At 38.1% G+C, this 25,374-nt stretch overlaps 1 protein-coding gene across 1 annotated transcript; it reads left to right on the top strand.

Annotated features, from left to right (window-relative positions):
- The first annotated feature begins 718 nt into the window (after positions 1–718).
- On the top strand, positions 719–24,793 carry SLC5A7 (solute carrier family 5 member 7). The gene is made up of 8 exons (XM_005419984.2): positions 719–918; positions 8,086–8,199; positions 11,440–11,595; positions 14,186–14,334; positions 16,262–16,405; positions 18,205–18,358; positions 19,514–19,731; positions 20,463–24,793. The coding sequence occupies exons 1-8, from the start codon at positions 741–743 to the stop codon at positions 21,084–21,086; spliced, it is 1,737 nt and encodes a 578-aa protein (XP_005420041.1). The 5' UTR covers positions 719–740; the 3' UTR covers positions 21,087–24,793.
- Positions 24,794–25,374: the final 581 nt, after the last annotated feature.

The raw sequence follows: 25,374 nt of genomic DNA, 5'->3' as shown, positions 1-25,374 counted from the left end.
AGAGGCTGGGTACGGGGCTGCCTCTGTCCGCGCCGCTCGGGAGTTTTCCCCCGCGGTAGTTCGTATACTTCCACATTTCTGCCTTCCGACAGCTTTTTAAGCTTTCCGTTTGCTTCCCGTATTGTGAGAGAACAGATTCATACGTTTCATGCTGGACAATTAAATGTTGCAAAAGAGAAATCGCAGACTTTAAAGTACAGGAGATGTTACAAGGGGGACCAGACTCAGCATTCCAATACAAACACTTAAAAGATGTGTTTTGCTGTTGTAGCTATTACTTACAAGTAGTTCTAGTATTACTTAAAGCAATTTTGTCTTCAAAATAGAGATTTTTGTAATAGTCCACATGGCCAAGATTTTTCTATCTCTTGTACCAAACAAGTCTGTGACTGAAAAGTTCCCAGACATTGAGGACTTGGTGATACCAAAATAATTCAGTGCTCAATAACTGACTTCTAAGGATAGTTTAGCTTTCAGCCACGTCGTTCATTCCCTTTTGTGTTCAGAGACTGTAACCACTGGTTGTTGCTCCACAGGCGTTTTAATTGGCATGTGACATTAATCTCAATTACATCTGAAATTCTCATTTCATAAATTCACTGGAATAGTCTCTTTAAAAACCATCTGAGGCTTTTGTACACTGATTCTAAAAAGCAGCCATGCTAAAAGCAGACCTATTATTGCATTCTCTCCAGAGGTCTTAATGAAATAGCGATAAAAGAAACAGTTGGGACTTCAACATGGCTTTCCATGTGGAGGGGCTGGTGGCCATAGTTGTCTTCTACCTGGCAATCCTGGCAGTAGGGATATGGGCTGCTTGGAAAACCAAGAACACTGGCAGCGAAGGAGATCGCAGCGAAGCCATTATAGTCGGTGGAAGAGACATTGGTTTGCTAGTTGGTGGATTTACAATGACAGGTATGTAAAAAAACATATTATTGTTTCCTAGTCAGTGTAAAACCTGTCAATTTTTCATCTGAATGAATTGCAATCTGCATGTTGAGTAATGCAAAGTGGGGAAAATAGATATACGTTTTTATCCAATTGTTTAATGAACAGCCAAATATTAGAATAGAAACAACAAATATTTGTAAATCTTACAGAAAGAATACACTTAAACTAGTTTACATATATTTTCATTCCATATTCATCTGTAGATCAGATATATTTGGGACAAAAGTATGGAATTAATATAGATTAATTAGAAAGTCTTAAAATAATTGTTATAGTTTTTAAAACCATCCATATTTGTGTGTTATTTGGTTTGTTTAATCTGAGTAAAACAAAGTTTATAGGGGAAAAAATTGTTGGGAAGGGGAGGGTGTACGACATAAATTAACTTTCTAAAAGAAAATTGACATAACTCCAGACTTGTAACTGTACAGATTTCAGCAAACTTATTTTGTGGATTCTTTTAGCTTCTTTTTCAGCAATTGGACAAAATAATGCTTTACTCTCAATAGTAGTATCTGTAAGAAAAGGCTGGGTGAAGGAAGAGTTCACTGATTTTGTAAACGGTGCTCTCTGACTCCCAGAGCCAGTCAAACCAGCCGTCTTGCCTGGGTAAATAAAATATTCAAAATACTGTCCAAAATCTCAAAACTTATATTATGGTATTGGAACAAAAATGCATTATAGGAAGAGTGAATTTGCCCACCATTATATTAAGGCAAATTAGTGTTCAGGCATGGGTGGGTTTTATTTATTCTTAATTTAATCTAAATCCTATTCAGGCAAAGCCCTTTCAATTGTCAAATTGAATTTATCTGACTATATTTATGTTTTGCTGTTTTGCCCTGCTCTGCTTTCACAATTATCTTATAAGGAAGAGCCAAGTAAAACTTGGGCCAAAAATCTGCATTCTTTATTTGAGATAACTTCACATTCTTTTGCAGGGGCATTTTGCTCATTCGAAGACTGAATGTTTAGATATTGAGTAAAGAATGTTTGCAAAAGTCAATAAAGTTTGAATGCAGTCAGATATTCTACTTTTTGCACTATGCTGTAATTTACTGTATCACGCATCCATTAGCTACTGGTGATAAGGTATGACGAGAATCTGCTCATAGTGAGAGCTAGTTAGACTGCTTTCTGCTGAATGAAATGTTTTCAAGGGCACTGAAAACAGAATATTTTGCAGAAATATTGGTTGCCACAAAACAATAAACATTAAATCAGGGGAGTCAAGATGAAAAAGCATTTCCCACAGAAGTGGCTAGAACTAATGGCTTTGCATATAGAAGGTACAGATTCTGGTCTCCTTAATCCTATTTTGCAGGAATATTTTGTGTAACAGCTGAAGCACAAATGAGACCTGAACTGGGATTTCCTGTATCTCAGACATGTTCTGTAGCCACCACAATTCACACCTGCACATGTTCATCCTGTGTTGTGCAAGCTCTAGAGATGGCACAGTGTCTCATCTTTGCAGCAGAATATCAGACTTATCCCAAAGCCTTTGGGTAGCTCAAACTCTCACGGATTTTATATTGTCAAGGCTGACACTCTTTTTCCCCTATGCCTTCCTTAACTCTGGCAATTAAAGCTTGATATGGCAACTAACCTACCTTTCAGTTGTAGTGAACCGTGGCTGGTGCATAAAGCGAGATCTGGGCACGAATCTGCTGAGCCAGAGGTTCATCCAAGCTTTGTCTCAGGGTGTTTGGGGCACTCAATTTCTAAAGTCATAACAAAACAATTATGAAAGTAAGCTTATGAAAATCGACAATAATTTTTACAGGTTGATAATTTTTACAAAAGGGACATACTTGCATACTTGCTTTTTAAAAAATGGTTGATGCTGATTTCGCACATTGCAACCCTGACTATTCACAATACATGACTATTCCGACATCATCTTTATGTTTTCCAGGTTTAATTGTCTAAATATAAATTAGAAAGAAAAGCTTCCCCACAACAGGAAAACAAGAAATGTTTTAAAGATCTCCAGAAAGGACATTGTTTTTATGTACATGAAGCACTTTGGGTTATGAGATAAGGCCTTGTTTTCTCTTTTTTGCCTGTGACAAACGCTACAATGTTCCACAGGTATTGGCCGTGAAAGTGGTAGAAGTTTCTAGGGTTACTTAGTGGAGAGGATGACAGCACTTAGCCTATAAATTTGAAATAAAATTCAGAACATAAGCACCAAAGTCAATATTCCAGAGTAATTATAGCTGATTTTCTAAACAACATTGAAAAATCCTAAAGCACTACCTATGAATAAATAGCTGTGGATATTTTTGGATATATGCTATGATCCTGAAGAAGGAAAAGCTGTATCAACCAGCTACTGAAATGCTGAACACAAAGCCTGTTGAAGGTTGACTGTGTCTTCAAATAAGAAAACAGAAGGAGTGAAAAGGTTGCATTGTGGATGGATCACAGCAGGTTATATTAAAATGAAATAACATTGTACCACAGTAGACGCATTTAATCTGTGTATAATTTTTACATAATTATAGATAAAATGCTGCATTAAATACTAGCATTCCTTATTTTTGTGAATGATTTTTTTAAGAAGTGATACCTGCAACAAAATTTAATCTAATTTGATTTTAGTGATTGAGTCTAAACCTCAAAGGAAATAGTTGAGATTACATAACTAAATGCTCACAAACATGACCCAAAAGGTAATAATCTATTGATGTAATTTTTGCATTTTAGTTGGATAGAGCTACATAACCCTTCCACATGAAAAAAAAATTACACTATTCTATTTTATTCTAATCCTTGGATCAGTATTTTCATTTTACAGAACTTGATGAGTTTATTAAATAATTTGAGTGCTCAGACAAGGAATTCTTCCTGAAGAAGTGGCAAAAAATTTGGTTTCCTAGTATATATCACTATATATCAAGAACTCTGAGATCAACTTCTGTGTGTCTTACAGGAACTAGAAGAAAAATTGCACTCCTTACTGTCAGTATTTGTCTGATCATTTTTTACAGTGCATGTTTTAAATGGATGTTGGTATTTGCTGCATTTTTTTGTTCTTCAGACGGCAGGCAAAGAGAAGATTAAAATAGATTACCACAGGAATGCTTCCATAGATTACTAAATATTGTATTCCTTTTGGCTGATTTAGGTAAAAACAAAAAGAATTTCACCAAAAATAATGGTATTAAACTAACTTTAAATTGTGGTTTAGCAAATGAGGATAGGAAATTAATATCTAAGATTGAAATCCCATCCTATCTTATCCCTTTATTTCATTTCTAGTGTATTTACCTGTGTCAGTGTACGTGCTGACTATCCATTCACCCCCTAAGAAAAACACATGTAACACCTTCCTAGAGCTGTGTGGTCCCTGACAGGTGTTCCAGAACAGTCATGTGCACAGAAAAATTGATTAGCAGCAATTTTTCAAATGCCAATCCAGAAAACAAGAAATAAAATTAAGGGCTAAATCCTTCATGCCACCTTACACAGCAGTATCTGTCTGCAGGGCAGACAGTGGCAGGTAATGACCCCTACAACATCACACAGAAGGGAATTGACTTGATCTCCTCCAGAAGAAAATAAGGGAGCTGGGCATGGCATCCAAGTGCCCCTTGGGGGACATCTGACATCTCTGTAGCAACTGTTGGCAAATCAATGCTGGAGCTGGAAGCGCCATTCACCACAGCTGCAGCAATGTTGGACATCTGCCCCTGACTATGGGATATTATTCCCACCTGTAACCAAGTATATAATTAATGTAGAATTCATGCTTAGGCATTTTCTGGGGAAAGAGACAAATAAGCTTCCCTTTGTGAATATTTACTTTTTGCTATTGGATACAGGTGCTTATTCCACAAGATTATGCTGCTTGAGACACAATAAGCAACACACATCCCAGGTAGTCACGGATTTTTCCATAGAGAGTGGTGTCCCTCAGGGGTCCATATTGAGACTAGTACAGTTCAACATCTTTGTGGGGGCCATGGACAAGGGGAATGAGGGCACTCTCAAGCTAGGTTGCAGATGACACCAAGATGAGTGCTGTGGTTGATACTCTATAGGGAAGGGATCCCATACAAAGATACCTGGCCCAGTGAAAGAGGCCAAGTGTAAAATCCTCCACCTGGATCTGGGCAAACCCAAACATGGATGGGTGATGAGTGGATTAAGAGCAGCCCTGTTGAGAAAAACTTAGAATCACAGAATTGTAGAATCATGGGGATTGGAAGACACCTTCGAGATCATCGAGTCCAGCTATCAAGCCAACATTACCACTGTAGCCCCTAAACCACTAAACCACATCACCCAACGCCAGATCCAGACCCCTCATAAACACCGCCAGGGACAGTAACTCCACCACCTCCCTGGAAAAGATATTCCAATGTCTGACTACCCCAACAGTCAAAACTGTTTTCTAATATCTAATCTGAATCTCACCTGCCTCAGCTTAAGACTGTTTTCTCTTGTGCTTTCACTGCAAGCATGGTAGAAGAGACTGGCCCCACATCACTACATCCTTCTATCAGGCAGTTGTAGAGAGCAATGAGGTCCTACTCTTCTCAAGACTAAACATACCCAGCTGCTTCAGTTGTTCCTCATCAGACATCTTTTCTAGACCTTTCACAAGCCTTGTCACCCTTTGTTGGACACACTTCAGCCCTTTTAAAAGCGAGGGGCCCAGAACTGGGCACAGTACTAGAGGTGCTGAATACAAGGCGGCAATGTCTTTCCTGGTCCTGCTGGCTGCACTATTGCAGATGCAGGCCAGGCTGCCATTGGCCTTCTTGGCCGCCTGGGCACATATTTGCTCATGTTCATCTGCTGTTGACCAGCATCCCCAGGTTCTTTTGTGCTGGACCGTTTTCCAGACACTGTCCCCAGCCTGTAGCACTGCCTGGGGTTGTTGTGACCGAAGCCTAAGACTCATCATGTGGTCTTGTTGAACCTCATGCAGTTGGCCTCAGCCCATGTCTCCAGCCTGTCCATATCTTACACTCCTGCAGATTAACACTCTGACCCAACTTTGTGTGATCTGCAAATTTGCTAATGGTAGATTTAGTCCCCTCAACCAGATAATCAGTAAAGATATTAAACAGGACTGGGCCCAACACTGATATTTGGGACAGGCTGGGAGAGTTGGGGTTGTTTAGCCTGGAGAGGAGAAAGATCTGCACAGACCTGATAGCAGCCTTACAGTACCTAAAGGAGGTTTATAGAAAAGATGGGGATCAGGGCATGTAGTGAAAGGATGAGATGTAGAGGTAGGGAATTGAAGGGTAGATTTAGATTATGTATTAGGAAGAAATTCTTTGCTATGAGGATGGTGATGCACTGGAACAGGTTGCCCAGAGATGATGTGGTTGCCCATCCCTGGAAGTGTTTAAGGACAGGTTTGACAGGGCTTTGAGCAGCCTGGCCTTGTGGGTGGCATCCCTGCCCATCACAGAGGGGTTATAAATAGAAGATTTTTAAGGTCCCTTTCAATCCAAACAATTCCATAATTCTAGAAATCCAGCAAACAAAGTATGATATTCCCCTCTATCTTAATTCACACTGTAAAGAGTCCCAAAATCCCAAATGTTTGACAACTTTTTATGTAGATTATGTGTCCTTGCTATTCTTGTTAAGAATCAGCCTTAACCCATCTTCCCCACGTGACCCCATATGGGCATCACTCACCCCTTATCTCTGTAGTACACAATAGCTCTTGATAACCAAAACTCTACTTGTAACAGGTCTCCTTGGGTCACTTCTTTTGTTGCAGCCTTTCTCTGCATGCATACCCTCGTAAAAGTCCATTATACCTTTTCCAACAACAGAATGGCTCATTCCTGTGCTTCAAATTGCTGAAAGGGGGACAATTGTAATTCTCGGGTTGCTGGAGATCTCTGATTCTAAAGACATAGTGAAATTCAGCAAAATACCCTCTAGTAGTACTTGAGAGATATCACAGTCAAGCAGAAGAGAGTAGTTATTTAGCTCTTAATGAAATTTCTTAAAGAATTTTATTAAATTTTCTTAATTTGATTGCTCTCCAATTGTTTGTCTAAAACACAAAATCAAGTTTGCCTGCACGATGGTGGATGATGGGAAGATTCTGAGGAATGTTTAAGAAAAATACATTTCCAACCATTGTGACTTTTTACACAGAAACCCTAACTACTCTTACATGAAAAAGTAAAGGCTTCTGACACAAACCAAAACATCATTACAAAAATCTAGGACTTGTAATGGTCTGTCTGCCCTTGTTCAAACTGCGAACTTGGATTTCTAAAACTTGCTCATTATACATCAGAGATAATAATTTTTTTTTTGCATGGAATCTGCAAACAGGAAGAGATGAACTTCATTACTTGATTTGTTATGAAATATTTTTGCAGATGTAATCACAACACATTTCTGTGTTGGAGTTTTTCTCTCATATATACTGTTGATCCCAAATTCTCAAATGTAGAAACTTCCCTTAAAGGCAGAGAATCAACTCATTAAGTGTCAGAGGTCAGTATATTAAAAATACTGCCTTTTGGAGAGAAAGATAAAATCAGAAATATTGGAGATAGCACATATCTTTTATTGAATATGGCTCAAGGAAGAATAAAATAAATTAATTAAAGTTTAGAACTTATATGGTGACAAAAAAAGCACCATAACTCTATACAGAAATATTTTGAGAACTCAGAGTTTATTAGTATGCTTCATGTAACAACAAAAATTTAACAAGGTTTAAAAGGCTTTTTTTTTTTTTTATGAAGGTCCTGGTAAATAATGTGTTCATCAAACTTTTGCCTAATTTTCATGTCCTTCTTTAGACTCCCCCTTATACCTCTCCTTCATTTGTACTAACACAAACAAAATAGTAATGGTAAATAAGTAGTGGGGGACTCAACTCTCACATCTTCACTGACTATATAGAGACTTAGACACTTTGATGATTGCCTCAGTCCATTTTACTTCTTTTTTCATATACTTAGGCTGTAAATTCAAATTAGGGCTGCCTTTAATAAAAGGATGCCATGCCTGGCACTTGTATTGTTCATATAATAAAAAATAGCCATATCCTACATAATGATGATTTTATTATACAGTGTGTGATCTTTTCTTTATTTGTGGACATTAAAGACTTTTCCATTTCTTCCTTTTCAGCCACATGGGTTGGAGGAGGTTACATCAATGGGACAGCAGAAGCTGTGTATGTCCCAGACTATGGTCTAGCTTGGGCTCAGGCTCCTATTGGATATTCCCTTAGCTTGGTTTTAGGTAAGCAAATACTAAAACTAATAGTCCCTCATTTTAAAGAGTTCTGATGTCAGGTTCATTCTTTGAAATAAAAAAACTAGGGTCTGAGAAAATGTTGCTGAGGTAATTTGGATCCCTTCTTCTGGTACATTTGGCTATTGAAAAAAACCAGAACAAAACAAGACAAAAAAACTCTATAAATATTTTGATATCTCTAGTCTCCCAAATTGCTTGCCAAGACCTATTAGATTATTACAACCATATTCTTTGGGGGTGGGTAGAGGGGGGTAGCGATGTGTTTAAATTGTCAATACCAAGTTTTATATATTCAAGTTTTCTTTAATTGCCTATATGATCTGGAACATGACCCAGGTGCCCAGGTATCAGTACACCTATAAATCTTGGAATTAGACAACTATCCTTTTGGGTTAGGAAATTGCTTATACTTTATAGATCTCCACCAAGAATCTAGGTAACTTTTCTGATTTTGTGTAGGAAGTATGTAGCACATATTTCCTCAGACTGGAAACTATTTTCTTAAAACTGAAACATGCAACCTCTTAAATGTACAAAACTCTAAATCACATGTCGGAATGCTAATGCAGTATCCTGATATATGCAGGGACAGAGTGTAAAATACAGACAGCATTATAAGTTCTAATGCTGAAATAATGACGCAACTGTTTAAAAAGCATGTTGTTACAGATAAAAAAAGATCCTGTGTTTTTCATATTTCCTTAACATGACTGATGCACTCACTTTTCTAATATTACTTGACCTCTCAGTCTATTCTGAGTCTATTCTCAGGGTCCTCCTACCTAATCTGTCCCTTTGTTTCCTTTGGTTGCTTATCCAGATCCTCTTTCACATTTTATTTCTTCCTATACAACTTGTTTTCCTCCCTCTTCCTTTTTTCCCCTTGAAAGTGCTTTCCAATGGCCTGTCCTAGTTATCCTGACTTCCCAGGCAGAAACGTCCCCCACTGCAGATGATCCTCCCTGGCATGTGCAGGCCAGTTCCCATTCTGGGCAGTGGTTGCCATGCCTGAGAGCAGCTCTGTGTGCTGTAAGGAAAATAGTGACTGTGGATGTTTGCCTGGAGATGAGCTGGTGCCATTAGGAAGTTATGAGGGTCACGATCCATTGGTGTCATTAACCAGCTGTTGGCATTGGAGTCACAAGCATCCTCCTGGCCCTCAGCTATAGTAGATATTTTTGCCCCTGACGGAGGAGGAATGATGAGAAGGACTCCATCTTATCAGAAGGCTAATTACTTTATTATACTATATTATTCTATACTATATTACATCTATATTACATCTAAACTGAATCTGCCAAGAGCTCAACTGCACCCCACTGCACGGAATCTCATGACTGTCAGCCCACTGTCCTGACACACACACCTGGATCCAATTGGCCAGTGAATCAAAACACACCAGAATCCAATTATCAATTCCCTTCAGGTAAACAATGCATTCCACTTGTGAACAACATAGGAGCAGTAAATGAGAAAAGAATTGTTTTTTCTTTCTCTGAGGTTCAGAGAAGTGAAACCCAGAAGTATTCTTGGGAAGAATTATGCCTTGCTTTTCTCTGCGAGGAGAAACCTGGCAACACTCAGCCTCTGCAGAATTGACACAAATTAGCAATAGTCCAGAAGAGTTAGCCTCTCTGCTTGTTTTCAGCTGTTTAGAGATACCCAGACTTGTTTTCCTGAAAATTATAATGGCCACTGCAGAGAAAAGCAGTCCGTATGTGTAACCATATATCTCTCTGCAGAGCACAGAGAGAATTTCTCTAGGCATGATCTGTACATGAAGGCTCGAGGGGAGGAATCCTTTATCCTTCTTTAAAAAAATACATAATCAAAATTATAAATACAAGGCTGGGAAAAATATTACTGCTTCAGACAGGAAGTATTTAAGATTGATTTAATCTCCCTGTTTGTTCTCCATACAATTTATTTTCTTATTTTTTCAAGCAATTTAGTTTTAAAAGTTTGAATACCTCCTATTTCCTTTGACAGGTGTTTGAACATCCTAATAGATTATGTTTTTTTCTTCTTCGATTGTCTTTTGCGATGATGGCATAACAAGTAGACTAGGAAAAGGATCCATTACCAAACCAAGAATCACAAAAAACAAAACAAAACAAACAAACAAACAAAAAACAAACCAAAAACAAACAAACAAACAAAAAAGCTGAAGGGTTTCTGCATCTACCTGCCTAAACACAGCATTCACATAAGCACTGTTCAGGGAACTTGATGAAATGAATATGAGTTATAAAAGGCAATACATAGAAATTTGGAAAATCTGCACAATACGATGAATAAATGACATATCTTGTCATGAGGAACCTAATTAAGGATTGTCAGATGCCATACAGTATATCTTATTGGGAACTGACAGGGTTTCCAGTTCATAATTATACCTTATACAGCAGTTTTACTGTGGTGACTTGGTTATAGTCATGTGCAGATCTCAACTACACAGGGCTCTTTCAGCTTTCCTCAGATATGTCCTGTTTTTTCCCCAAGACAGAAAGAATTTGAGGAGTGGAGGCCTTTGCACATTTATGTACATATCTAGCCCATATACCAGCCAGGCAGAGCAGAACAGTGATACATCAAAATTCCTGAACATTCATAAGTGAATAACTGTATGAGAAATATTCATGGAATCTGACACCGGCAGAACTCAGAAGACCTCTGACATATCCTGCAGGTGTAGTAAAGTTGTTTGAAACATATATAAGAAATCTGAATTATCCTGAAATAATCAGATTTGCTGTGTGTGCACTAAACCACATGTGAAATTCTATTTCTGATTCAGGAATCTCAGACGGTTTTATTTTTAGAGTAGGAGTATGTGAAAATTCATACTGGATTCCAGTCTAAGAATCAACGGGATTAGGTAGAAAAGCCATTCTCTTAGGCTAATCCAAAATTAGACAAAACTCTGACAGCATCCATAATGGGAGATTACATAAACTGAGCCAGGAAAAAATAAGAAAAAGCCTTTTTTTAAATCATCAGACTATAGATACTAATGGAGTTTGTGTGTTTAAGTAATTCTGTAGACGTACGTAAGAGTTTCCAGAGGATATTTTCACTGTACTTTTTACTTACAAAGAACCAAACAAACAAACAAATACTATTGGTGACATTTTTGTATCTTTAACTGACCATGAATGTTTTATCCCTTAATGGCAATGCATTTCTAAACTGCAGCTGGTGTGTTACATGGCTTTTTCTTTGTAGGTGGCCTTTTTTTTGCAAAACCCATGCGATCCAAAGGCTATGTGACAATGCTGGACCCCTTTCAGCAGCTTTATGGAAAAAGGATGGGGGGACTACTGTTTATTCCAGCTTTAATGGGAGAAATGTTTTGGGCTGCTGCCATCTTCTCTGCCTTAGGTAAGGAATAAGCAGTATAAATATTAATTTATTACAGGTAGAAATTATCAAGAATATCAGAAAGGCATTAAAATTCTGGCTCCAAAAGGTATCAGTTTAAGGCAAGTGATTCAGACTGTGACATTTCTCAGACCCATGCTAACTAGCAAATAAATCCAGTAATGCTACTCCTTTAATTATTTTGATAAGGGAAAGACATGCAAAGTATCTATTCATTTTCACATACCTTTAAGTTGTACCTTTAAGTTGTCCCTCTTCAAAGAGCATGAAAGGATTTAGGAACAAATTTCTGTTCATAAGTGATTGCAAGGGCCCCTTTTGTGCCAAATATGACCCAGCTTTTCTTTTATGTCTCTGGGATGAGAGAAGCCAGTCAAAATTTCCCTTAATGATATGTAACAACATTTCCAATGCATCTTAACAAAATAATCCTATGAATATAGGAGATCTCCTTATACAGACCATTCCATAACACAAATAATAGAATTAAACCAGATGCTGACCAATAAATTGAAGAATTCTTCAATTCTAAATGGCTTTCTTCTTGACAAAATGAAGAAAATACTCAAGAAAGGATTTGGAGAATTAGTGAAACTATGACTCAATAGAAAATCACTCAACTACTCATCCAGTCCTGAAAAAAATCAGCTTCCAGGGTTTTTAATTATATTTCAGGCCTGCATTTAGCAACCCCTTTAAGAATAGAGAAAGCCCTTGAGTTGAAGCACCAGTAATTGACTTTTACCAACTAATCATACTAATAATGCACATGCATGTGGTAATGCCTTCTAGCATAAGCTATTTGAAACAAAAATAAACTTTGAAGGTACTCTCCAACTGCGCTCTGATGAACTGCAAAGCAATGGGGAGCTTGTTTACCACCATTTCATCACAAAATCCTTAAAAGACTAAGAAAAAAACTGCATGCTGAGGTGATAGGAGTTGAATAACTTGAAGAACACTCAGAGTATTTGCAATATTTTTGATTAAGGACAAACCATTCTCTTTTATTTCAACACAAGTGATGTGAATATCTTTCTAGATTTATATAACAGCCAACAGTTAAAGATTGTCCATGATTATAAAGGTCATTGAAGATTTTGATTTTAACTATTCTGTGAGTAATCTAGTTCCTTTTTCACACCTATCCTCACTGATGAATGTTTAATCCCAGTATTCTTCACTACTTGCTCTTCAGCAATACTCCTTACTTGGCAGGGTTGTAGATGGGAAACCCTGGTCTTTAAGCTGTGGAAGAGGTCTGAGCTTGTAATTCTTAAGCACATGAACTTTGAAGGCTTATTGTGCAGCAAAAGCCGTATCTATCAGCTCCCAGAAGCTCTTATATATCACACATCATGTTGTCTTCTAAGGCCAAAACTCTTCCAAATATGTGCTCCAGAATATCCATCTACAATACCTGCAAGCACTAAAAGTAGTTGCAAGATATTTCATTGAAATCATCCTAATTAGAAGGAGAGGAATTTTTTAAACATGGTCTTAAAACATTGCAATGGCTTGAAATAGCTGATACATCGAAGAGAAAGTATAACCAACCTGATAGCTGCTGGAGGGGCCGTGCAGGAGGACACAAGATATTCAGGAGGTTTCTTGAGTGCACTGCCAACAACTTCTTGACACAAATGATCAGGGAGCTGTTGTAGGGAGGTACTCTGTTGAAGACACAAGGAAGAACAAGTCAGGGGTCAACGGCCAAAGGCAGATTTGGCTGCAATATTCATGAGATTGGGGAGCTCATGGTCCTGAGAGGGGGAAACAAGGCAAATATCACAACTGCAACCATAGACTTCAGAAGAGTAGAGCTGGGCCTCTCCAGCATTCTGCTGAGAAGAATCCCATGGGAGACTGTCCTGGAGTCCAGCATAACTGGTTGATATTCAGGGATCATGGCATCCATGCTCAAGAGCAGTTCACCCTAACAAAACGGAAAATGTCGACTGCTGTTGAATGGGATAGGGCACCCAGTGGTAAAAGATATGGAAGAGACTGATGTATTCAGTGCTTTTTCTGCTTAATTATTTGCTGGCAAGACCAGTTTTTAGGAATCCCAGGACTCTGAGAAGCCTGGGAAAGTCCAGTGCAAGGAAGACTTGCTGGAAGAGAACCAAGTGAGGAAACTGTAAAGTATACTGGACAGACACAGTTTCATGGAACCTCAGGGCATGCATCCTGCAAGTGCTGTGGCAGCTGGCTGGTAGCATTGGAGGACATTCTCAATATCCTTCTGAAGACTGTGGCAATCAGGGATGGGTATAGCTGGTTTTTGCAGACAGAACAAGAGAGTGTAGTCCTTACAGACCTTGAGCATTGTAAGGAAGTGCTGGGACACTTCTCCATTTCCTAAGAACCTGCAAAATGACAGATGCTAAACTTAGACCAACAGGAGCATCTCGTTTCCCATTCCCTTTAAAGGTGCAGAAAGGATGTGCAGAATATAGATGGGGGAATTATTAGTGCTGTTACTAAGTGTCAGTCCAGAACCAGTATATGCAACTTAACAAAGGTGGGGTTCTCATCAGACGTGCTGTGATACACACACTAACACACAGTGCTTTGGTTTTCTCCTTAGGTGCGACTATAAGTGTGATCATTGACATTAATGTCAATATTTCAGTCATAATTTCTGCCCTGATTGCCACTCTGTACACACTTGTGGGTGGGGTTTATTCTGTGGCCTACACTGACGTAGTTCAGCTCTTCTGCATCTTCCTGGGACTGGTAAGTTTGGCTTTTTTTGCCCTGTTTTGTCAAGGATTTGTCCTGAGCAGCTAGAAGGGCCAAGTGTATCCTGGGTGTACCAGGCACAGCATTGCTAACCAGACTCACAGAACACTGACTTTAAAATTAGAGTCTGCATTTGCATCAATGTACAGCCTGTACTTGGGAAATAGTGCGGTCCAAGAGGTCTGATTCTTTGGCTTTTTTCCAGCCAGTCTGGAAGTCCAACCACTCTTACAATTTTCCTCTTGAGTATACATATAACTCAGAATAGAACTGGTGCTGACTCCTTCCCTGTCAGTCTATAGAACTGCGACACTGGAAGGAGGCATCAGACATAGGAAGCTGTTGGTAAAGAAATTCTGTCACTGGACCTGCAGAATTGATGCCCTTCTGCTTCTCTTTTCTGTGGTTGTCACCTACACAGCTTAGTTAACCTCCTGTTAAGTTAGTTAACCTTCTTGGTTTTTCCCTCACTTCCCTCTGCCACCCTTGGAGACTGTAATATAGGAAGTCTCACCAGATGTCTTGGCTGTTTTAGTGCGGAAGTGTGAATACCCCTCATTAGCTATCAATGATATGCTAGTGGGTAGCCTTTTATTTTCTGCTGATGTTAAAGTCCCACATTGAAAAACATCTGTGTGACACTGATCACAAGGGTGAAATCAAAGAAGCTGCTGGCTTTGTTCGCAAGTGGCAGTAATAGACAGTCATAGGTGTGCAGAGAACTGAGATATGCTAAAATAAATGGAGTGGCTCAAGATGAAGGAATCAAAGGGGACCTTGGAGGCCTGGTGTTCTTTCTCTTCTTTCAACAGAGTTCTTGTGCAGCTCTAGGGAAATTGCTTCAGCCACTGCTTACACAGGTGGTCACTAACCAGCTCTCTGTGCTTACTTTGTGGCATCTTACTGCAAGGACTATGGCCCTTAAGTGATTTAATGGAAATGGTGCTAAATAGCCTGAAAAAGCAAATCCAAGTTCCAGCTGGCCACCTCAAATGAAAAGTTATTCCAGACTTTCTTCCCTCATATCTTTTTTCTTCATCTGAATGGTGAGGAAAATACTGACTCTGACCCTGGCATAAATGTTAATATTTGTGAAACATTAAGTTTCTACAGATGGCATGCATTACAGAAACTCCCAAAACTGGAGATAAATCAAAGTATAGAAATTGTCTTCCAGTGTGATCCACTCATTAACCCCTATAGATCCCGATCCTGTGGGAATAACATAAGAATTGGAAATGAAGGTTGTACAGAAGTTTTCTAAATTATTAGATCTACAGCTTTACAGTGTTTTGTTTAATTCAGGTTAGGCTCTCTATGTAATTTCCCATTTGAAATAAACAGCAATAATGTAACGCTGAAGAACTCATATTCATGAACTCAAGAGTGTCATCAGTGAGGCTGAAGAGTCAGCATCTAAATGGTCATGCTCTAGGGAGGCAGGTTTAGATCAGATGGGACCCTCTCACAGTCGATGTCACAGCAGAGGAGAGCACAGATTCAGTCATCCCAGCTTCTCCTCCAGACTCTGGACCAGTTTTTACTTCCACTGTCGCAGAGCTTTGCTGCTCCTTCCTCTAATGGCTGATGGTCCAGGGAAGAGTGTAAACAATGTATGAGGAGGTTAGGTAAAACAGAACAAAATTGCATAAATGTGCATTTGCTTCTGCTTTTGCAGTTTCCATTTATTCTTTGCTCACACTCTCAAGGACACGTGAGCTATCCACTACCAAGCCCTCTGGATTTCAAAAATGTTCCACCTGCACATAATCTGACTTTTTGCAAATCATCTTGATGATTTGGTATTCGATCTTATTCAAGCAAGCAAGAATAATAAAACTAGAAGAGTGTTAATATTAAAATTTCACAGATTTAGAATATTTTCTTTAGACCTGAGCACATTGTTTCTCTTTGGTTCCAGTGGATCAGTGTCCCCTTTGCCATGTCCCATCCTGCAGTAACAGACATTGGGCTCACGGCTGTGCACCATGTGTACCAAGCACCTTGGCTTGGATCTATCAACTCCCTTGACATTTACACATGGTTGGACAATTTCTTTTTACTGGTAAGTGGTGATTTGTATGAAGGAGTAAAGCATTTAAGCACTTACACCATGTTACTGTGACAGCTGAAAATGATGGATCTAGTTAAGAGTTTCTATCACACTGAAAACTTTTACCCTCTTGACTCCTGCTTGATATTTCTACACATTTGAATGATTTCAGTGACATATCAGCCAGCATTGCCAGGAATGCAATTTAAATAACATCAGGCTGAAAGAGCTGACATGTTAAAATTAAATAAAAGTGTGCAGCTAATGCTTAACTGATGTAATTGTTGGCAGAGGAATTCATATATTGCAGAAGGCAATAAATACATTATACAAATGATTAAATATGCCTTTGGTATAGGGAAATAAAAAGCTGTGCAGAGATGGATGGCAGGATGGATAAATTCATACATGCACACATGCCAGAATGAACCATGGTCTTTCATTATTTAATACCTATATTACACATGGGATCAGTGGTTATTAAGTACTTTCCATTAGAGGATCTAGACACACACGCTAACATTTTCCATTCTCAGCATCCCTATGCAAATTTACACTGATTTTATTATCATGTTTTATTTTGGGATTACATTTTCTGGCTTTTTTTCAAATCCTCACAGCCAAAAATCCTGAGGTTTTTTCTTAATATGTTATTTTATTCAGCATTCCCAGAGACCTAAAGTATGACATTAGCTCAAGTGGCTGTATTCTCTCCTGTGACCCTGAAGGTTACATTTCTGCTGTTGACCAAAGGAAAGTTCTGATATTGCCAAATTATGACACACTTTCTTTTCATGTTGTCTGTTTCATTATAGCTCAAGAAAGTTACACATTCTTGGAAAGCTTTGATAAAGGAACATTATTATCAAGGTGGCAAAGAAAAAGAGTTGTAAAGAGCAAGTCAAAACCAGACTTGTCTGTGAAACATTAATTTAGTCCCTATGTGTGCATGAAGCTATATGAAACACCTGAATACACACTTTCTGGTCCAAATGCCTCCTGCCTCATTTAGTGTATAGAACTAGGTTAGGAAATTTGCTTGGCTTTTTTTCCATGCTGTTTAGAGACAGACTCTTGATTACTTAGTGGAGACTATTCAAATCCTGCTCTCAAGAACAAATTGTTAGCACTCGAGTTTTCAACCTTTGGTAATACTATTTTGTGTCATATTTTGCAGAAATAATTTTAAGTCCAATCAGGATCTTCAGTTACATATCCAAATAAAAGAGAAGGGTTTTCACCATAAATCAAAACTTTTCCTTTTTTTGCCTGTCTTCTACCAATTTCTATTGGTATTTTATTTGCTTAAGGCAGTAGGAGAATAATTTTTCAGATTCCTGAGTTCAGTGTATACAGAATGTCTCACCTTCTTTAAATGACTACATGCATTCACAAAGGAAGACAAAATCTTGCTCTGATATCATGTCAGAGTCTAATCTAATTTTAGCGGAGCAGGAGTATTGGAGGGCAAGTTCTTCAAATATGAAATATGAAAATATTTCTTTCCATGAAGTTTTATGAAGTCAAAAGACCTGGGGATTACAGAGACTATGAAAGTGCAAAGTGTTGATGCTAATTATATAAAAAACAACTTGTCTAAAAGAATGGGATTTAAGTGGACTTACACAGCTTTGACATTGCTTGTGAGAATGAAAGTTGCAGTTCTCACCGGCTGGCTGATATTCAGTAAATAAATTAAACAGTAGCAATATGGCTTTCAGCATTCAAGTGATCCTTGTGCACGTTCTCTGTATGGTGATAGTAAAACAATTCAGCTACCCCCCAGTCACAGCATGCTGTTGTGTTTGCAGACATTAGGAGGAATTCCATGGCAAGCATATTTCCAGAGAGTTCTTTCCTCATCTTCTGCCACATATGCTCAAGTTCTGTCATTCCTGGCTGCTTTTGGCTGTCTTGTGATGGCAATTCCTGCAGTGCTGATTGGAGCAATTGGAGCATCTACAGGTAAATTATTAAAAATCAGTAGTACAATAAATGTAAAATAAATAGTGCAACAAGTGTGTGAAAATAAATCTTTTGTTAGATATAGGTGACATACAGGTTAGATAACCAGGTGGCATCATTTTTCAACTCATGACTGCTTCAACAGAAGACTACACATAAAAATAATGTTATAAAGTATTTCTCCCAAAGGAAATCGCTCCTACCCCAGTGGATGAAATTAAATAATTTTGTAGATTCTAGATATCTACAGACACAATACTTTTATTCAATGTTTGTGTTAGATTCTGGTACTTTTATTTGGTTGTTACAGTAATAATGGGGAATGGCTGAGGGAGCTGTGGTCATTTAGCCTGGAGAAAAAGAGGCTGAGGAAAGACATTTTGCTCTCTACAACTACCTGAAAGGAGGCAATAGCAAGGCGCATCTCCCACATAACAAGCAACGGGACGAGAGGAGATTGCCTCAAGTTGCAGCAGGGGAGGTTTAGAATGGATATTAGGAGAAACGTTCACCAAAAGGCTTGTCAACCGCTGGAAGAGACTGCCCAGGGAAGTGGTGGATTCTTCATCCTTGGAGCTATTTAAAATATGTGTAGATGTGGCTCTTGGGGATGTGGTTTGTTGATGGGCTTGGCAGTGCTGGGCTAATGGTTCAACTCAATGATCATAAAGGTGTTTTCCAACATAAATGATTCTTTGATTTATGAGAAATTTCTTACCTTGACCAATATATCCTTGCCAAGGTTTTGTCATAGTGAAAGTGATCCCCCTCACAGTGACTGTGTAGCTAAACTGCTAAAAATATTCTGTTAGAAATGTTTACATTGTTTTGAGCCCTGTTTGTAATCTAAAAGAGTAGTTAAACACATCACAAAAAACCCCATGGATCCCAGATTTATTTTATTGAATAAAACTACATTTATGAGCAATTTAAAGTTTATTTTAGAGACAAGGAAAAATGCTGAGCAGAATTAAATCTGCCTAACAGAAACTGGTGTGACTCTGCCTCTCTAAAATGCCATTGGTCTGGCCCTAGTAACAGTTTGTTCTTGAATATGCATGAAAATGTGGTAATATGAATAGCTTGCTACACATGAAGTCAGGAGGTGCTGTGGCTGCTAATGTTACTGACAACATATTGGTGTCCGTATTGCAGCTTGGAACCAGACTGAATACGGTGTCCCTGACCCCAAGAGCAAAAAAGAAGCAGATATGATTTTACCAATCGTGCTGCAGTACCTTTGCCCGGTCTACATCTCGTTCTTTGGCCTCGGTGCCGTGTCTGCTGCTGTGATGTCCTCAGCTGACTCCTCAATTTTATCAGCAAGTTCTATGTTTGCTCGGAACATTTACCAGCTTGCCTTTCGGCAAAATGTGAGACAATGTTTTCGTTTTTACTTTTTGAGAAAATTTTAGGTGAGACCTTCACTAGGTGATACACACACTATAATTCCATAATGAAACACCTCTTTCATGTTCCTGCCTGTAACTAGAAAAAGAATTTAATTGCTAACAGTATGTTGACCAAACTCAAAATCATAAAAATAATTATGGTTGTGACTGATGACAAAAGTGAAAAAGCTGGCTTGGGGAGGGCAGATGTCAAGAGTTCTCATGGACATGCAATTTATCCAAACAGCTAATTAGTGTTGCTACAAGTGTAAGTTCCACTTAAATTCTTCACAAAATGAGACATTTTTCTAATCTTTCATTTATTGGGAAATCATTTGGCAACAGAATAGTCTAATGAGTTGGAGTTTTTCTTAGGAAACAAAGAAGAAATTCTGATGCTGACAGGTTTTTTCTAGTTGTGTCATATTGTGATTCTATTTAAAAGTTATTTTTCACACTGCTGTTTTTTCTCTTTGATTCATCATCAAGCTTTTTGCTATGTTCAAAGAGTAATGGCTTTGGGAATGGCAACCATACCCCTAAGGTTTTTTCTCTGAGCTTGAGATTGAGCTAGAGTTATTAGTTTGTAATTATTATTGAATTAATCATGCAAAGCTTTCTTTTACAATTCAGTATTTTACATTGACTGTATATAAGTGTAGGCACACATGTATAGGCATGAAAAAACACCTAACACTGCCCTTTTTTTGCAGGCTTCAGACAGGGAAATTGTGTGGGTCATAAGAATCACTGTTCTTCTGTTTGGAGCATCAGCAACAGCAATGGCACTGCTGGCTTCATCGGTGTACGGCCTCTGGTACCTCAGCTCTGACCTCATTTATATCATCATATTCCCCCAGCTCCTGTGTGTGTTATTTATTAAAGGAACCAACACCTACGGTGCCATTGCAGGATACCTGTTTGGCCTTGTCCTCAGAATAACTGGAGGAGAGCCGTACCTCTACCTTCAGCCCTTGATCTTCTACCCTGGCTGGTATCAAGATGATAACAACCTCTATATCCAGCGATTCCCGTTTAAAACACTTGCTATGCTCACCTCCTTCTTTACTAATGTCATAGTCTCCTACTTAGCCAAATACTTATTTGAAAGTGGGACTTTACCACCAAAGCTGGACTTTCTTGATGCTGTTGTTGCCAGATACAGTAGAGAACACATGGACAAAGCAACTCTTGTAAAAAGTGACAATATTGTATTAAATGAACTTGCACCTGTGAATCCACGACACAGTCTAACTTTGAGCTCAACTTTCACAAACAAGGAAGCCTTCAACTATGTTGATTCAAGTCCAGAACTGTCCAATACTGAAGATAATTAAAAAATCTCATAGCCACAGGCAAAACAATGAGAAGCAGGATATTCTACAAAGAAGTATTTTATCAGAAGAAAAGCAAGAATTGGGAATAAAATGCCACTGCACATTCTTTAAATTGTTTCTAGGAGCAGGAGCATCCCATGGGAGGAACTCTTTTCTGCTATTATCTAATATGTTGGATTAGATCACAGAGTGTTTACTAAAGTATACATTCAATCCCATTCCTTCCATCCAGAGCTATGTACTGTACCATTAAAAATATTTAAAATTTAAAATATATGTACAAGAAAATGTGCAACAGTTCTTAGCTAGGATATCATATGAAGATATTATAATACATTAAGTCTGAAATATCATCACTCAGCATTTTATTGGCATTAAGTGAAAATATATTGCCACAGCTATAAGTGATTTATTACTAAAGAGCTAGTTGCTTGAGCAAAGACAGATAGATAAATTCCCTGGGGTTTTGGCCTGGTAATTTTTTTCCTCATAAAGAAATTTAAATAATACAATCTAGTAATTTATTATTTGTATGAGACAGCAAAATGCACAAATAGTAATAAATTCCTTTTAGGAGTGTTAAACATGATATATTAATTTTTAAAAGTTAAAATTAAATCACCAGTTTAAAATTATATTATAGCTGATATAAGGCAACCTTAAGCAAAATACGTTAATATGGGTGTTCTCTTTCTTTTTCTGTGGTTAGTGACTGTCACCAAAATTCTTAGAGCAATAACTGGAGTTGAAATTCAGCTTGTGAAAAATGCTCTTACAGAAAAACTCAAACTAAATAGAATTTTTCGGTGTTGGGTGAAGAACAGTTATCTTGACTTATCAAAATGAACACAAGCAAAGCAGTCTGACACCAAGCAACTTCACCAATGGAATAAATATTGAAAAGTAAAGAGAATCAAGAAGATTTGAAAGAGAAATGAGAGGGTTTTCCTTGCAGAAAATTCCCAATTTTCACTTACTAAAAAAAGCTATTCTTAAAGATGCTGAAAAGTCTTTTAGCTTGGTCATGCTGGAATTACTCTGAGAAATCCGGATTTTCCATAGAAAATAACATCTCCTCAAAAATTTCTCAAAAAACCAGGCTTGCTGTACAGCTTTCCACATCTCTAAGTGTTTGCCTCTGAAAGCAGCTTGGAGAGGAACTGAAAGGAATGCTGAACCCACAAACACAGTGAAAGGCACAGTGGTGTCTTCCACTAAGTGCCGGACTCCTCCACTGATCCCTGCCCTCCTGGCCATCTCAGTGAGCCTGCAGAGCAGCAGCAGTGGCCAGGTGCAGACAAGACGTGGCTTACAGATGGCAATGCTGGCCAGAAGCAGCAAAGTGGGGAGATGAGGCCTCTGCTGACTGCCCAGGCCAGCAGGAACACACAGTGTTGTTTCCACTTGCCCACGGCCAGGATGATTGTGTCTGTCCCCATTGGTATGTGCCTTTCTCAGCGCGAGCTCCAGTAGCTACATTTCTCTACAATTAAGGGTTATGCTCCAATAATTCTTTTTAAAATCTGTGTATGACGCAAAATGTTTGATTGAAATCCAGATATCCTCCTGTTGCTGGTCACCAGTGAAATTTCTTTTTTTAACACTCACAGCATGAGGAGTTATAATGGAGGATAGGAGATGTAAGAATAGGTTTTGCTGCTAAAGGAAGAAGCCATCAACTTGTGCATTCAATGTTCATAAGCTTTCACAAGGTTGAATCCTTAGATATGTTTTGCTCCTTTTGTGGAGTCTTAACAGCATACGTATACATTTAATATGTAGAGAAAATTCATTTCGGAGATGTTGATCCTTTTTTTTCCTTACACTGCATTTAAAAATAACATTGCAGCTCATTTCTGAATATGCACTGTGACCTGCAGTACTACTGTGCTTACCAATATGGAGTGTGCTCTGGGTGGAGGGAATCAAAACCAGGATATGCAGTAAAAACTCAGAAAAGCCAATATAGCAAAGAAATTAAGAACTCCAGTGAGATGAGTTAATAGACCACCCATGAAATTCAAGGTGCTGAGTATCACAAACCAAACACGAGCCCAGCAGTCTTAATTCCCCCATGAACCACAGAAGGGAGATAAGGAAATAGACTTTACAGAAGAAAGAGGGGAAGAACAGAGGCACTGCTGAATTATTCTTAATTTTCAGCCCAAATCCACTAGTCTGAATCCCTTCCTATGGGAAAATATCAAGTCACAGTTTTACACGCTTACATAGCCAATGCCTTATGCTGCTGTTCCAAATTAAGTTCAAGGATCCCATTTTACAGTCACCTGTAGGCCTTCCTAAAAACTTTTCTCTTACCTCAGTTTTGTCCAGGAATTGCTAGAATTTCACTATGAGATGCTGCATAGTGACCAGATGCTTTGAATACAGCAACATTTTGATATTATTTATTTCAAAATGCCCAGTTATGGGAAAAAAAAAGAAAAGAGAAAGGGATTGAGCTGGAATAATATAAGAAATTTTGATTGAAAAATAAAACTATTTTTCTTTTGTATTCCATTGTTGCCATAAAAATGTAAATGGCTTTAAAATGCTCAAAAAAAGGTAGGTGAAAAATATAAGTGTTAGCCCAAAAATTTCAAACCAGATGCTTTAAACATTATCAGAATATTTTGCACTTATAGAAATTTTTTTAATTGATACAATTTTATGCAGTATTTCTGCTTAGATGGATTACAAAAGCCAAGCCAAACAGCCCCATGCAAAGTCTCTTTACAGGTTTTATTGCCTTAGCTCAGCTGTCCTACCATTTAATTTGTACAGAGCTGTTCATATAACCAAAGGCCATATCTGTGATTGATAGCTGTGGGGGGAAAAAAAGAGCAAAAAACCAAAACAAACAAACAAACAAAAACTATGTTACTTCCACAGGCAAAATGCCAACAGGACGTGATTCTTTAAGCAGATTTTATTTTCAGAGGAATTATAAGTTTTTCTCCCCTTTTGCAATTTGTGGACAGTAGTACTGTACAGTAAATTGGATTTATAATCAGTGAAGCAAACAGCTCATTTTCAGACACTGAGGTTATTGTTTCTGAGCCTACAATTTTAAGGTAAAATATTCATGACACAATCATACATTTTACTTTCATATTCTTCACATTTGTGAATAACATTTATTTGACAGGGTTTTTTTTCTTCCTTTGCATGAGATGTGTTCATAAAATCAAGGCTGATAACATAGTTGACATGTCAAAAAGTTATTTCATCTCTACTTGTCCAAATGAGATGGTATACGTATTATAAACAAACCATACTTTTGTGAACCTGAACTGAATGTAAACATTAAGTGGATCAAATAAAGTCAGATTTAGTCTTTTATTTTCATATAATACAAGAATTTAGGAGTTCAAATAGAAGTATCATAGGAAAAAACTGTTATTCATTTTTCCTTCTGCCCAAGTGTATTGGTCAAGTTCCATGTGCAGTTAGTAAGTTATTGTAAGTCTGCTACTAATCAGGGCAGTATTTGTGGATGTAGTTAAAAAAAAAGTATATTTTTGTCTGTGTCAGAAATGCTATATTAAGACTATACTTAAAGCAGATAGGAAGCATAATATAGATATCTATGTTTTAACTTCATTTGTATTGTATTCAATAGCGTCCATGCATTTCAGGAAAACACTGTCTGGTTTTGGGTCTGTTTTGTCCATCTATTAAAAATAAAGACGTTTATTTTATTATCACTCAGCATCACCTGAGGTTCTGTCTCACAAGCACAGCCCCACAGAAAAGAGGTGGTCCTGGCAAAATGGGATCTGGCCCACACCCCAGCCATCAGCATGGTCACAGTGTCTTCAACCCTACCCCAAAATCTGACTTCAGTGTTGGAAATGGAGCTCTCATTTCAGTAATCTCCCCCTTGTTCTCACAGTCACAAAGAAGAAGAGAAGCCCCTGAATTCCAGGATAATTTACATCCAATGGAATTCCCTCCTGCAGACCCTTTGCCAAGGACCTTTTATTTGACTCATATGAGTCAGGAACTCCCACACCTAGGGACTGCAGCTGTGATCCACTTCTGTGTGAACCCACTAGAGAATGGGTCTGATAGCTTTCTCCTTTGTAGAGACATGAAGTCATCCTGGGCATTGAATATGTTATAAATATCATCATTTAGGAATTCAAAAATTGAAAACTAAATCTGTGCTTTTATAGGCCCATTAAGAGTTTGATCATCATAGGAAAGATACAAATGCATGGCTTTCCAAATGCTAATGGCATTGCCAAATAACGCCACAGGCCAAGTATACAGAGTATTTATCCCC

Source organism: Geospiza fortis, unplaced genomic scaffold (genome assembly GCF_000277835.1).
Source record: "Geospiza fortis unplaced genomic scaffold, GeoFor_1.0 scaffold192, whole genome shotgun sequence".
Lineage (NCBI taxonomy): Eukaryota > Metazoa > Chordata > Aves > Passeriformes > Thraupidae > Geospiza > Geospiza fortis.
This window is presented reverse-complemented; position numbering and strand designations above follow the sequence as displayed.

Excerpts from the sequence above, each read along its gene's own strand:
- SLC5A7 (XM_005419984.2), top strand. The coding sequence starts at position 741 with ATGGCTTTCCATGTGGAGGGGCTGGTGGCCATAGTTGTCTTCTACCTG. Across the intron at positions 919-8,085 it reads TGGTGGATTTACAATGACAG|CCACATGGGTTGGAGGAGGT; the intron begins GTATGTAAAAAA and ends CTTCCTTTTCAG. Across the intron at positions 19,732-20,462 it reads AGCTTGCCTTTCGGCAAAAT|GCTTCAGACAGGGAAATTGT; the intron begins GTGAGACAATGT and ends CTTTTTTTGCAG.